Source organism: Labeo rohita, chromosome 14 (genome assembly GCF_022985175.1).
Source record: "Labeo rohita strain BAU-BD-2019 chromosome 14, IGBB_LRoh.1.0, whole genome shotgun sequence".
Lineage (NCBI taxonomy): Eukaryota > Metazoa > Chordata > Actinopteri > Cypriniformes > Cyprinidae > Labeo > Labeo rohita.
Genome location: NC_066882.1, coordinates 19,165,418 through 19,178,225, shown reverse-complemented (window position 1 = coordinate 19,178,225; position 12,808 = coordinate 19,165,418). Strand labels below are relative to the sequence as shown.

At 35.5% G+C, this 12,808-nt stretch overlaps 1 protein-coding gene across 3 annotated transcripts in view; it reads right to left on the bottom strand.

Moving 5' to 3' along the window:
* The window catches only part of pdlim7 (PDZ and LIM domain 7), a 56,612-nt gene that overhangs the window by 6,407 nt on the left and 37,397 nt on the right, over positions 1-12,808 (bottom strand). For all 3 annotated transcript variants that reach the window (XM_051127782.1, XM_051127780.1, XM_051127781.1), the window contains exons 6-9: positions 6,197-6,258; positions 5,506-5,743; positions 2,150-2,330; positions 468-588 (exon numbers count right to left, since the gene is read on the bottom strand). In XM_051127782.1, the coding sequence (XP_050983739.1) occupies positions 468-588; positions 2,150-2,330; positions 5,506-5,743; positions 6,197-6,258 (602 nt within the window). The remainder of the gene's footprint in view (positions 1-467; positions 589-2,149; positions 2,331-5,505; positions 5,744-6,196; positions 6,259-12,808) is intronic.

The following is a 12,808-nucleotide window of genomic DNA, read 5'->3' as shown; positions in this document are numbered from 1 at the left end:
TAAAAAACAGAACAAAATACAAATAAAATAAAAATGCTGGTTCAAAGCAGGCTTGCAATGTTCCCGATGCCTTATGAGCTTTAAATTGTATCTCTTATCATTCCTATAGAAATATAAGTGTCAAACAGGTTAGTAAAAAGTGGTCTTTGAGCCACTTCAAATAAGTTTGAATCTGTCTTGTGATCTGAATCTAATTTGAATAACCAAAAAAAAGAACAGTATTAATGGTTTCATTGAGCACCAAAGCGCTTTCTACTAATGGTGTATTTAAAGTAGATTCTCAAGCATAAAAGTTCTCAGCAAAGCTCCTAATCAATGTGCAGGGCCAGTATGGAGCAGGTTTGATGTCTGAAGTGAAGTGGCAGCATTTGAATGATTAAACACCGCAGGAGCCCGCGCTCGGCTCTCGGCAGGGGCTGTCGATAAGATGTGCGGCCGGGCGTGCGAGAGGGGCCGCGGTCGCTCACCTCGCTCGCAGTAGGGCTCTCCCTCCTCCATGTAGAAGGCCTGGTTCCTGATGGGCATTTTGCAGGCGGCACACAGGAAGCACTGTACGTGGTAGGTCATCTTCAGGGCATGCATGATTTCCTGCCGAGAGGACAGAGGGGTGTGAGGGAGTGGCGCACGCCATCTATGAATTCACACTTGCAAAATCAGTCCACTCTCACTTTTAAACTCTCACTCACTCACACACAAACACACTTTACCCCACTGGCACTATTCTTACCTTTTCAGCTTTGTACAATCAGAATCAATATACAGGTTTGTTTGTTTTTCAGGTTTCCCACTTTTTGTATTGTATTTAATGAATTATAATGATTAAATCCTGCTAACGCTAAGTAATTAGTGCTGTCAAATCAATTAATCACATTCAGAATATACATATACACATATGTGTATGTACTATATATTTATATTTATATACACTACCAGTAAAAAGTTAATGATCAGTGAGATTTTTAATGTTTTTTAAAACATCCCCTTCTGCTCACCAAGCCTTCATTTATTTGATCCACAGTACAGCAAAAACAGTACATTTTTTAAAACACTTCACCATTTAAAATAACTGTTTTCTATATTTTAAATATGTAACTAATTCCTGTGATTTCAAAGCTGAATTTTTAGCATCATTATTCCAGTCACATGATCTTTCAGAAATCATTCTAACATTCTGATTTGCTGCTCAAAACCATTTATTATTATTTTTATGCTGAAAACAGCAGAGTAGAATTTTTTTCAGTTTTCTTTTAATAGAAAGTTCAGAAGAACAGCATTTATCTAAAATAGAATTATTTTGTAACATTGTAAATGTCTTTATCATCACTTTTCATCAATCTGAAGCATCCTTGCTGAATAAAAGTATTCATTTCTATCATTTCTTTCCCCAAAAGAAAAAAAAAAAAATTATACTGACTCCAAGCTTTTGAATGGTTTGGTGTATAATGTTACAAAATCTTTTTTATTTTGGATAAATCTTGATCTTTGGATCTTTTTTTTTCCATCAAAGAATCCTGAAAAAATGCACTTAACAGTTTTAAATATTGACAATAATAAAAAAAATGTTTTTGAACCGCAAATCAGCATATTAGAATGATTTCTGAAGAATCATGTGACACTGAAGACTGGAGTAAAATATTTTGCTTTTAAATCACAGGAAAAAATTACATTTTAAAATATATTCAAAAAAAAAAAAAAAAACATTTATTTTAAATAGTAAAAGTAATTAAAAAATGTACTGTTTTTGCTGTACTTCAGATCAAATAAATGCAGACTTGGTGAGCAGAAGAGACTTCTTTAAAAAAAACATTAAAAATCTTCAAAAACTTTTGACTGGTAGTGTATAATTTATATACTGGATATATTGGATGTGATTAAGCAAGATTAATCAAATTAACAGCACCATTTACTTATTTGATTAAATAGTTAAACAGTTACATTTTATGCTATTATAATGTTTTATTACAATTTTAGAATTTATATTTTATTTATTTTTTTTATTTTACCTTATTTTATTTTATGTAATTTAATGCATCCATGCAGAATAAAATCATTTTCTTGATAATTGTTTGGTGCAGATGCCACTGTGAAACCCTATTCTAAAGAAATGCATTTTGTGTTTATGTTGCAGAACAGTAGGAAATGCATTTACCCCAGTTATCTTCTTCTTGCATTTGGCACAGTTGGGTGAGTAACGGTTGTCGTAGCACTTGGTGCAGTAAATGGATCCTTTTTCCTCAAAGAAGCCCCCCTCGTCCAACACCCTTTTACACTGACAGCACGTGAACTCCTCTGGGTGCCAGGAACGACCAAGCGCCACCACGTAGCGTCCCCTAGAACACAGACACACACAAACAAAGTCTTGCAACAAAAGCTTTTGCACTAAAGTGAAAGGGTCAGATGGGGCATCAACAGCTGGGTTTAGCACTCTTAAGTGTTCGGTGTGCAAAAGCCATTCTAATGGAAATAGTAGGTCAGACGCAGAAACCCACTCTGTTTTATATTGATTCTCCACAGCAGAAAGCCCAAGGACATGGCGCTATTTCTGTGCCCGGCGTATTTTAAGAAATTGCTGCTTTCCGAAGTTTGACACAACCTTTTTTCCCTCCCCATGTTTTCTCTCAGTTTTGTAAGTAATGACATTTAGCGCATAGTCATCATTGATCTGGAGGTATTTTGGGCTTTCTGCAGTGGTTAGCTTTGGGATTTCAACAGAATAGTTCACCCAAAAATGATTGAAATGATTTGCTGAGAATGTACCAACCCACAGGCCATCTAAGATCTAGATGAGTTTGGTTCTTCATCAGAACAGATTTGGAGAAATTTTGCATTGCATCACTTAGGGATGTAAAAATATCAAAATCTTACGCTATCTTAATAGCCAAATGAAGACTGTGGGGTAGGGTGGGAGGATTAAATTTTGTACATTTTAAAGTTACATTTTTCTATCTAATGCACTTTGAGAGTTTAAAAATAAGAGCTCCAACCCATGTTCTTAACTAAGAAAACTTTAGTCGAAAATAAATGATAATAATAATAATAATAATAATAATAATAATAATATATTATATTATATTATATTATATATATATATATATATATATATATATACACATATATACACACACACACACACATATACATATATATATATATATATATATATATATATACACACACACACTACACTTATAAGATTTTATTTTGACAGAAATGGCAGTAAAGCTTTTAATTTGAAGGAAAACTCCAGCTTCAGTGAAAACAGGCTTACAAAAATGCGTCTCATCACAAATCTAATAAAATACTGTAATCATCTGCCGCTAAAAAGTATAACTGGTGGCTGTTGCGTTCCCAAATGAAACTCATAGCACATGTAATAAACAAGTTCACTGCATTCATTCACTGTTAACGGAGCCGTTCTGAGGTGCGGAAAAAACACCGGATCACGAGCTGATCGCCTGAACGAAGTGTGCACTTCGCTTTGAAACACGCAGTGAAAACAGACTTGATGAAGTGATTAAGCCATATTGTGCTTTTGGTTTTAGTTCTTTTGACAGATACTGTGCCAAAACATAATGGCCCAAAAATGTAAAGACCTTTTATATTAGAATAAGATGTTTCAATATACTTTTAATAATCACTTTTTGCCCAGAAGACATACCGTTTCATACCGTCATATGACCACGATAACATTTAGGCAGTTTTGCTATCGTGATATTGATAATACTGTTTACATCACTTACTCATCAATGTATCCTTTGCAGTGAATGGGTGCCGTCAGGATGAGAATCCAAGTAATCCACACAACTCCAATACATCAATAACGTCGTTTGAAGTGAAAAGCTGTGCATTTGTAATAAACAAATCATTCAAACATTCTTCCATCCCCTTCCTCTCACATCAAAATCCACCAACATATTCGTTTAGAACGCTTTTGAAATGTTTTGACCTAAAATCTGCATCACAGGCTGTTTTTTTTTAGGATTCTGCCAGTTTGATCGCGTTTTTTTCCCTGACTGTGCCTTTATATTAATTGGAATGGATGAAACCGTTTCAGAAACACTGCATTTTAATCACGATCCAAACCAACGTGCTACATAAAGCATGAGTAGTTTTTGATGTAAATTAGATCATTTCAAAAGTTAAAGCAAAAACAGAATGGTCTGACGGACTAAGACCCTGTTTACACTAGTGTGTTTTCATTTTAAAACTGCGTTTTAAAATGAAACAGATCCTCATCTACACTGGCGTTTTCACTGCATTTGAAAAACGATCTCAGTCCACACTTCACAACCCAAAAACGCATGTCACAAGACATAATGAGCATGATGTTATTGTTTACACTGTCATCAAGGATACGCATAGCAAAAGGTATGCGTTTTAAAATGAGAACTAGTGTAAACAAAGCCTGAATGAGATGCAAACTCACTCTGACAGCAGGTGGTGCTTATGGAACAGCAGTGATACAGCGTTTCCTTGGTTATCGCTGTAAACAAAGCAGTGCTGCTGTTTTAAATACTACATTAATATGCATTATACGGAGGTAAAATGAGAAAAAAAGACCATCTAAACTTTTCTGAAGACAGTTCCCCTCAGAGATACATTCATATAAACCCCCACTCCCAATTCAGTATTTAGGATTTCTTCTTATATTTCACACATTGTGAACAGTGAGCTTCTTCGGCCTGCTACAGTATCATTTACAGTTGTTTTATTTGCCCAGTTAAAGACTAAGTTGTGTGTTATTAATAGTTTCAAAAGTTTTCCAACCATTAGTCAGAAGTGTTTGCAGTTAACAGGGATCTCCTCTCAATTAATGACGCTGTCCTTAATTGCCGTTAATTCATACCATTTGCATAATTCAAACCGGTTTATCGTCTGAACCTGTATATCGCCTTGCACTAGTTTGGAGTTAAAAAGTCTGGATGGATTTGTGACCCTGAACCACAAAACCAGTCATAAGGGTCAATTTTTTTTTTTTATTAAAATAAAAATTGAGAAAACTGCCTTCAAAGTTGTCCAAATTAAGTTCTTAGCGATGCATATTACTAATCAAAAATTAAGTTTCAATATATTTACCGTAGCAAATTTACAAAACATCTTCATGAGCATGATCTTTGTTTAATATCCTAATGATTTTTGTTATAAAAGAAAAATCGATAATTTTGACCCATACAATGTATTGTCAGCTCTTGCTACAAATATACCTGTGTTACTTACGACTGATTTTGTGGTCCAGGGTCACATTTGTTTCTTACAAACACACAACTTTTCACGCCACAAGATGTTAAATGATGGACCGGATTATTATTGTTTTTAATCAGCTGTTTGGACTCATTCTGACGGGACCATTCACTGCAGAGGATGCACTGGTGCGTAAATGATGTATGAACAGAGAATGAGTAAACTGTGAGCAAATGTAAATTTTTGGGTGAACCATTCCTTTAACTGTAAATCTTCAGTCAGTCCTGAAGTTTGACTCCAGAGGCGGTAGAGTTCCAGCTGTACCTAATGATCTTGTTGCACGCGGCGCAGAGCGGGGTGCGCCCACTGGAGTCGGCAGGGTTCTGCTGCGCTGCCTGCATGATAGAGCTGCGGTTCTGCATGGGAGTGGGTTGGACCGGCTGCTTGTGCTGCGTCACCACCGTGCTGGTCTTGTCCGGATGGTAACGGTCTGCGAAACCAGGATCCGTCACCCATGGAGGCCGACAGGCTGGACCGGAATTCATTGGTGCTTTAGCTGGTGCTGAAAAACAGGACAATGAAACTCTATACATATATTTTTTTAGCACTTCCTCACTATGGGCCAACAGAGACCTGTTACAAGTGTGTACATTTATGGGCTGCTATTAAAACGAGAGCAATTGTAGTCTAAAATGGCTTGCTTTTATCCAGGGACCAACCTATAACACAAAGACATCTATCGAGATGCTGCTAACACCATGAGAGGAGAGTGGCTCGTGGTTTAATTCAGCTTATATAAATCACATCTCAAGAGAGCGATAATTGACTCATATTATCATCGTTGACTATAAACACATCAGTGCCATTTATGTCTTACTTTTCCCATTAACAACAGGCCTGTCTTAGCCAGCCCGGCCACTCTGTGAACAAGCCCTCCCCGTGGGAGCGAGTCCGGGCCGCGAGTCGGTGTGTAGTGTGAGAGTCAATCTAGTCTGTCTGTTCTAAGTCTACTTACCTTGATCTTCATCAGGTTTGTCTGCTGGCTTGGACTTGGCAGGACAGGGAGTTACTCCGTGACTGCAGAAAGAAAATTTCCCTTCAGTACACATGCCATGATGAAACCACCTTAGCCAAAGCCAATGAAAATGTTATTAGGCTACACAACACAACCTTTGACATCTACATCCTGGACGGAAAGTACACTCCCTGAACAAAGCGATGAGATTAAAACTACTTCACGGCATGACGTTAAATGAAAAATTAAAATAAAGGATGGGCGTTTTTGCTTTTTTGTCTCATTTTAAATAATTTTATGTCATGCCCTTATAAGTCAGATTTTAGATTTATACTTTTGTGGTTTTAGCTTACATATTGCTCTTAAAAAAGTCAACTGTAGCATTTGTGAGCTTTTCGTCGTACATCATCTGAACGATCTAAATAAGCATTTCCAGATCCTGTATTTCATCATAACTACATGATCAGGCAAGAATAACACAGTCATGAGTTTTCCAGAAGTGTGTTTGCCATTACGTGTACATGTTGTTTCTCAAGTTTGATAGCTTCTTAAAAGAATTAATGTCCTCAAGTTCCTTGGGCGTAAATATGTCATTCATCAATACAGAGTAAGCAAAACAAGTCTGTCTTGTGTTTTCATTGCCAAACGCTGGTTTAAAATGATACCAGCTGGGCAGAGCAAGATATAGAATGATTAAATCTCTAGCTGAAAATTTGTACAGAATTAGAATCAACACAAACCGATTCCAAACAATGTTTAATTAATCTCTTATTTGCACAAATCCCAGTCTGAAAAGCATTTCAGTTCTGTTCCAAATCCCTAGTGAGCTGCCCACCTAGAAAATATTTTTAGGCACCATGAGTACAACCACAACAGGAATTCTGTTCCAAACAGTAGGCTGCAAAATTACACTCGTTTCTCACCTTGTTTTGGATGAAATCTAAGGTAAAACTGCCAATCCCAGAATGCTCTGCACTGAATTTTATCCATGAGCTACAGAATTTGATCAAAATAAATCTGTTGCATCTATTCAAAAAGTTAAGTATTTTATGTAATGCTAAGTAATGTTTAGAATATTGTGTTAACTTAACTAGCGACATCTAAATCTATAATTAGGGCCCTGTGATTTACACAATGCAGAAAACGTGGTTGGAATGTGGAATCCAGTCATAAAAATGGAATTTACTGTATTTTGATGAATTAATCCAAAGTAGGTCAGTACTTGTAAAACAAGACGCACATCTGTGAATAAGTCACAAAAATGCTATTTAAATATGAACCTCCATGTCCTGTGTCTGTATAAATGAATGGTGCAGACAGGGTTGCCAGGGTTTCACAACAAATCCCACCCAATTTCTACTCAAAACTAGCCAAAACGTGTTTCGAAGGGGATCCCTTGTTAAAACTCGCATTCCGGGGGATAATGTATAAAATACATGTTTTTTGTCGATGTTCCCCTGGTAAATTCGCATTTCAGAAGGTAAATATGATGTTAAAGGGGTCGCTTCAACCCGCAGACATCAAAAACTACCCGCGGCAACAGTGTAAAAGTAGCCCCCCAAAAAAAAAAACAAAAAAAAACACGAACTTGGCAACACTGGATGCAGACATGCGGTTGTTTTTACTACACACATACCGAAGGAGGTCTAATGCTCGCAGTGTTTTCAGCCTCTTCCGCTCAATATATGAATACATAAACATATAAACATAATGTCCAAAACCGCTCTGGGAGTTACATCACAAGCATTTTACCGTTTCTACTGAGGAAAAACTACTGTCATATCATATACAAACAGAAACTCAAATGTCTTCAGAGCAACCCGTCAAAATAAAAGTTCGGTTTAACTTGTTAACTTGTTTCCAGAACAACAGTTTACAAATAATTTACTCACCCCCTTGTCATCCAAGACGTTCATGTCTTTCTGTCTTCAGTCGTGAAGAAATGATGGTTTTTGAGGAAAACATTTCAAGATTTTTCTCCATATAATGGACTTAATTGGTGCCCTGATTTTGAACTCACGAAATCTAGTTTAAATGATCCCAGCCGAGGAAGAAGGGTCTTATCTAGCGAAACGACTGGCCATTTTTTTTTGGAAAATATTTTTTTTTATACTTTAGGCACAAAAGCTCATGTAGCACAGGTTCTGGGATGTGCGTCCACGACACTACGTACTATTGAATCACACTGAAAGGTCACGCGGAGCTATAGACCCAGTGTTTACAAAGCGAACGCGCAAAGACTAAGGAAGTGCAAGTAAGTCAAACGCTGTTTACAAACAAAAAGGTACAACGATGTTGTACGATTCTGAAGTTGTAGGAGAATATAAGACAGAGTTTTTCGCCATACTCTACCTTTCAGAGCCAGAGTACACAGACGATGAACTTAGACGTGATTCGTAGCGTCGTGGACGCGCATCCCAGAGCCTGTGCTACACAAGCTTTTGTGCTTAAAAAGTATACAAATTTTTATTTTTCGAAAAAAATGACAGATCATTTCGCTAGATAAGACCCTTCTTTCTCGGCGGGGATAATTTAGAGCCCTTTGAAGTTGTATTTAAACTACATTTTGGAAGTTCAAAATCTGGGCACCAATGAAGTCCATTATATGGAGAAAAATCCTGAAATGCTTTCCTCAAAAACCATAATTTCTTTACGACTTAAGACAGAAAGACATGAACATCTTGGATGACAAGGGGGTGAGTAAATTATTTGTAAATTGTTGTTCTGGAAGTGGATGTTATTGCTTAACATAATGATAGTACTACTACTAATAATACAATTATTATTAAAACATTACTGGCTAAGGTATATTTGCAAGAAAAAATATTTACCGGAATTTATTTACCCCCAAAAATGTAAATACACAACACTGTGTTTCTGGAAAATAAATAAATACTTTTTAATAAAAACAATTAACTAGAGATACTTTTAATTATTAAAATGCAAAACAGAATTAGGTGAACAACAAAACTAAATTTGAGAAAAAATAAACATATTTCATAGGGTCTAAAAATGATTTTTTTTTTGTTAAACTTGCAATAAATTGCTGTTAAATTATGTAATTTTAATGATTTCAATTAATTAGACATGCTTTTTGATTAATATTTTTAAATTTAGCCATCAAAACAGAGCCTAGAAAACTTAAAACAGAAAAAACGGAATTTGGGAAAAATAAAACAGATTTCATAAGGCCCTACACAATCTATCTGTAATAAAAAAAGCAATTTAGACCAGGCTAAGTTGGCCTGGGGTGAATTAAATAACACAATTTAAAAAAGGTCAGTTATTTTTACCATCACTTCTCCAAAACAAACTAGGAAACAGCAGTGCATAAAATGCTAAAAATGTTGAGATGAAGAAAAGAGAAAAAGCATAGCTTGAAGAAAATGAAGGAGGACAGCAGAGTGTTTCACAATGTTTTATGTACTCAGAGACATGAGTCAACAGATTCTTTTATCTTAGTGGAGACAGAACCAGAGGAAAAGCGATCAGATGACATCATAATAATGAATTATGCTAAATTACAGTCAGAGAGGAAAAAAAAAAAAAGAGAGAATGAAATATAAAGGAGAAAGACAGTTGAGAAAAATCACAAGGGGGACTACACAACATAATCAGAATGAAAGAAAGAGCAATAGTAACAGTCCCGTGATGGATAACTCCTCTGAACAACCACAAAAATAACAACAACAATAAAATAACATGATTATCAGTTTGTAGAAACGATACCACTTGAAAGAGACTATTTCACACCAACAGCATTCAGATATTCCTAACGGGAACTTGACTGTAGGGCTCAGTTTGCGTGGTTTTTCCGACTATGCCTGCGTTTCTTCTCACATTTGTTTTTGCTATTTTTAACTTGTATTTTTAACTTTTTTTTCATTAACTTGACAACCCCCCCCAATCCCCATTTGTTTTTGTCCTGGTATAGCTGGGGTCGATGTTCACCCATAGCTTCACCCATGTTGCCGTGGTGCATTTGTATCTAGCGCGGCTACATCTCAGCCACCTCGGCCGTCTGATGCCCGGGAGGCAGAGCGTTCAGGACTTGATGTTGAGGGCACGGGCGGATCTCTCGTGATGCCAGTCTCTCAGCCTGGCATAGCGGGGACTCTGAATCTCAGAGAGGAACTTTTCCCTGCCATTCAGTGCACGACAGAGGACAGGAAATTAGGAGAGTGAGAACAAAACGGAAGGAGAGAAAGACATGCCAGCACATACAAAAAGACAAAAGAAGGTTGAGAGAACACAAAACAAGAGAAAGAAGAAAGAAGAAGAGATGCAAGTGGTGATGAATTCAGAAAAATCAGTGCATCTCTAGATAACCAGGCCTAGACAGAATCTGCAGATTTTTTTTCCCCCACGTTTTCTTTTTTAGAGTTTAATGAAAAACCTGCTAAATGGATTTGGAGCCGAGAGTACTACACGCTTACTGGCAGCACTATCTAATGAGCCAAAAGTTTTAAGGGCGTTTGCACACAAGAGAGAGAGAGAGGGTTTTGATGGAAATAAATGCACAAGATGCTTTTTAAGGTTGTGGAAAGAAATTATTTGGTATGAAACCAAGTAGGAATATAGGAAAGTGCATTTCCGAAAGCACAGCTGGGCTGTTTTCATAGATGTGCAAAATGATTTAGGTGTTAAGGCTGTAAAATTCTAATTTTAACTTTGAATATTCATTGTGTTTAAGATAAAAATACACATAAAGTAAAGCTTTTGCATTCAAATAACACTTACTACCAATCAGATGTTTATAAAATAAATAAAATAGTCAAAGTATTAATTTATTTGAATAAAAAAACAATCAAACAAAAAAAATAAAAATTAAACAACAATATTGTTAAAAATGTTATGTTATTACAATTTATAATAGCCATTTTAATAAATACATAAATAAATAAAATAAAATAAAACAATGCAATAAAATGAAATTAACTAAAAATAAAATAAACTACAAACAATTAAATAATAAAATTTAAATAAACAAAATAAAAATATTGCAATAATAATATTATATTACAATATTAACATTAAATAAAATAAAATAAAAATGTAAAAATTAAATAAAAAAAAAAAAAAATAATAAATAGGAAATAAAAAAGATTAAAAAAAAGAACTAACAATATAGGATTTTTCAAAACTACAGCATCACTTATTTAAAATAGGAATGTTATGTAATATTATAAATGTTATTTACTGTCATTTTTTTTATCAATTTAAGGCTTCGATCCTGTATCAAAGTATTTATTTCCTTTAAAATCTTACTTGTCCTAAAAAGCCTTTTCTAATCTAACAACTCCTCTGCTCTTGTGGCCTTACGGGACAGTGAAATTTCCCTTGCATTATGGAGCTCCATAAACCCATGCATTTGTCCTCTATACGAGGCATCATTTCCATCAAAAATCAATGAATTTGAATTGCTATCTGACACGGCATAAACTATATCAATAAACCTGTATTTTATGCATGACAGGCATTCATATTCTGCAGAAATCTGTGAAGGTCTGATCATAGGGCGCACAGCACTCGGTGTATGAAGTTATACTGCAAATGCACAGATCAGACAACGGCTCATAATGCGGATCAAAGCATATTTTCAGCGTCTCTCCGCAGAGAGCTGAACACCATGATCTCCTAATGAGGGTGGTAAAAGGTCAGAGGCAGCGATTTAATGCTTCAAACCGCACTTCATTAGCAAGTTCACACAGTTCTTTACCTGGACCTTTTCATGTTCTCATCATCCGGGTCCTGCACTGAGGAAAGCAGGAGAAATACAGATCAGACCAACCATCAAACACACAAACACAATATAAAAATCCACTGCCAATATCTGAACACCACTACAAAACACTTGACGACCGCCATTTTTAAATGGGCCACCCATCACCTTTTAACACGAGAGTCAATCCCGTGAGATGTACAGGTACGGTACGGCAACAATGGTTGACTGCACACCTCTTTTCTACCACTTACTCGAGAGCAAATCAAAGCCACTCAGGCTCTAGATCACATAAAGGAGAAAATCTCAGCCGTAACCCCTTTAAGCTATAGATAGACGACATTTCCCACTTCTTTATGATCTCACTCTCAATATCAGATCAGAGGTTTGGTCCTCTAGGACATGCTTTCATGCCCTCCTACACTCAGATTAGTCCCAGCCACTAAGTAAAGATGGGATTTAGGAGAGGGAGTTTTTTTTTTAGGAACTTGGGAACAGGGCTGGGAGCTACAACTGTATATATTATGACGCTAAAAATGTGTCAACCGGAAGACCGGTTTATACTGCAGTAAATGCACAATGCGATTTAAAAAGTCTGACACAAACTAGAAAAATAAAGATTAATTTGACAACTTCATGGAATATTTTTTTTTATTATTACAATTATGTAATGTAATTAACTAACAGTGACATAAAATAAGATAAAATAAAATAAAAATAAAATAAATATAAAAATGAAATTAAAAATGAATAAATAAATAAGAAATAAATAAGAATAAATAAAATAAGAATAAAAAAATAAAATAAAATAAATAAAAACAAAAAATTAGAAAATAAAAAGCAAAATTGAAAAAAACAAACCAAACAAAATACAAAAAACTAAATAAAAT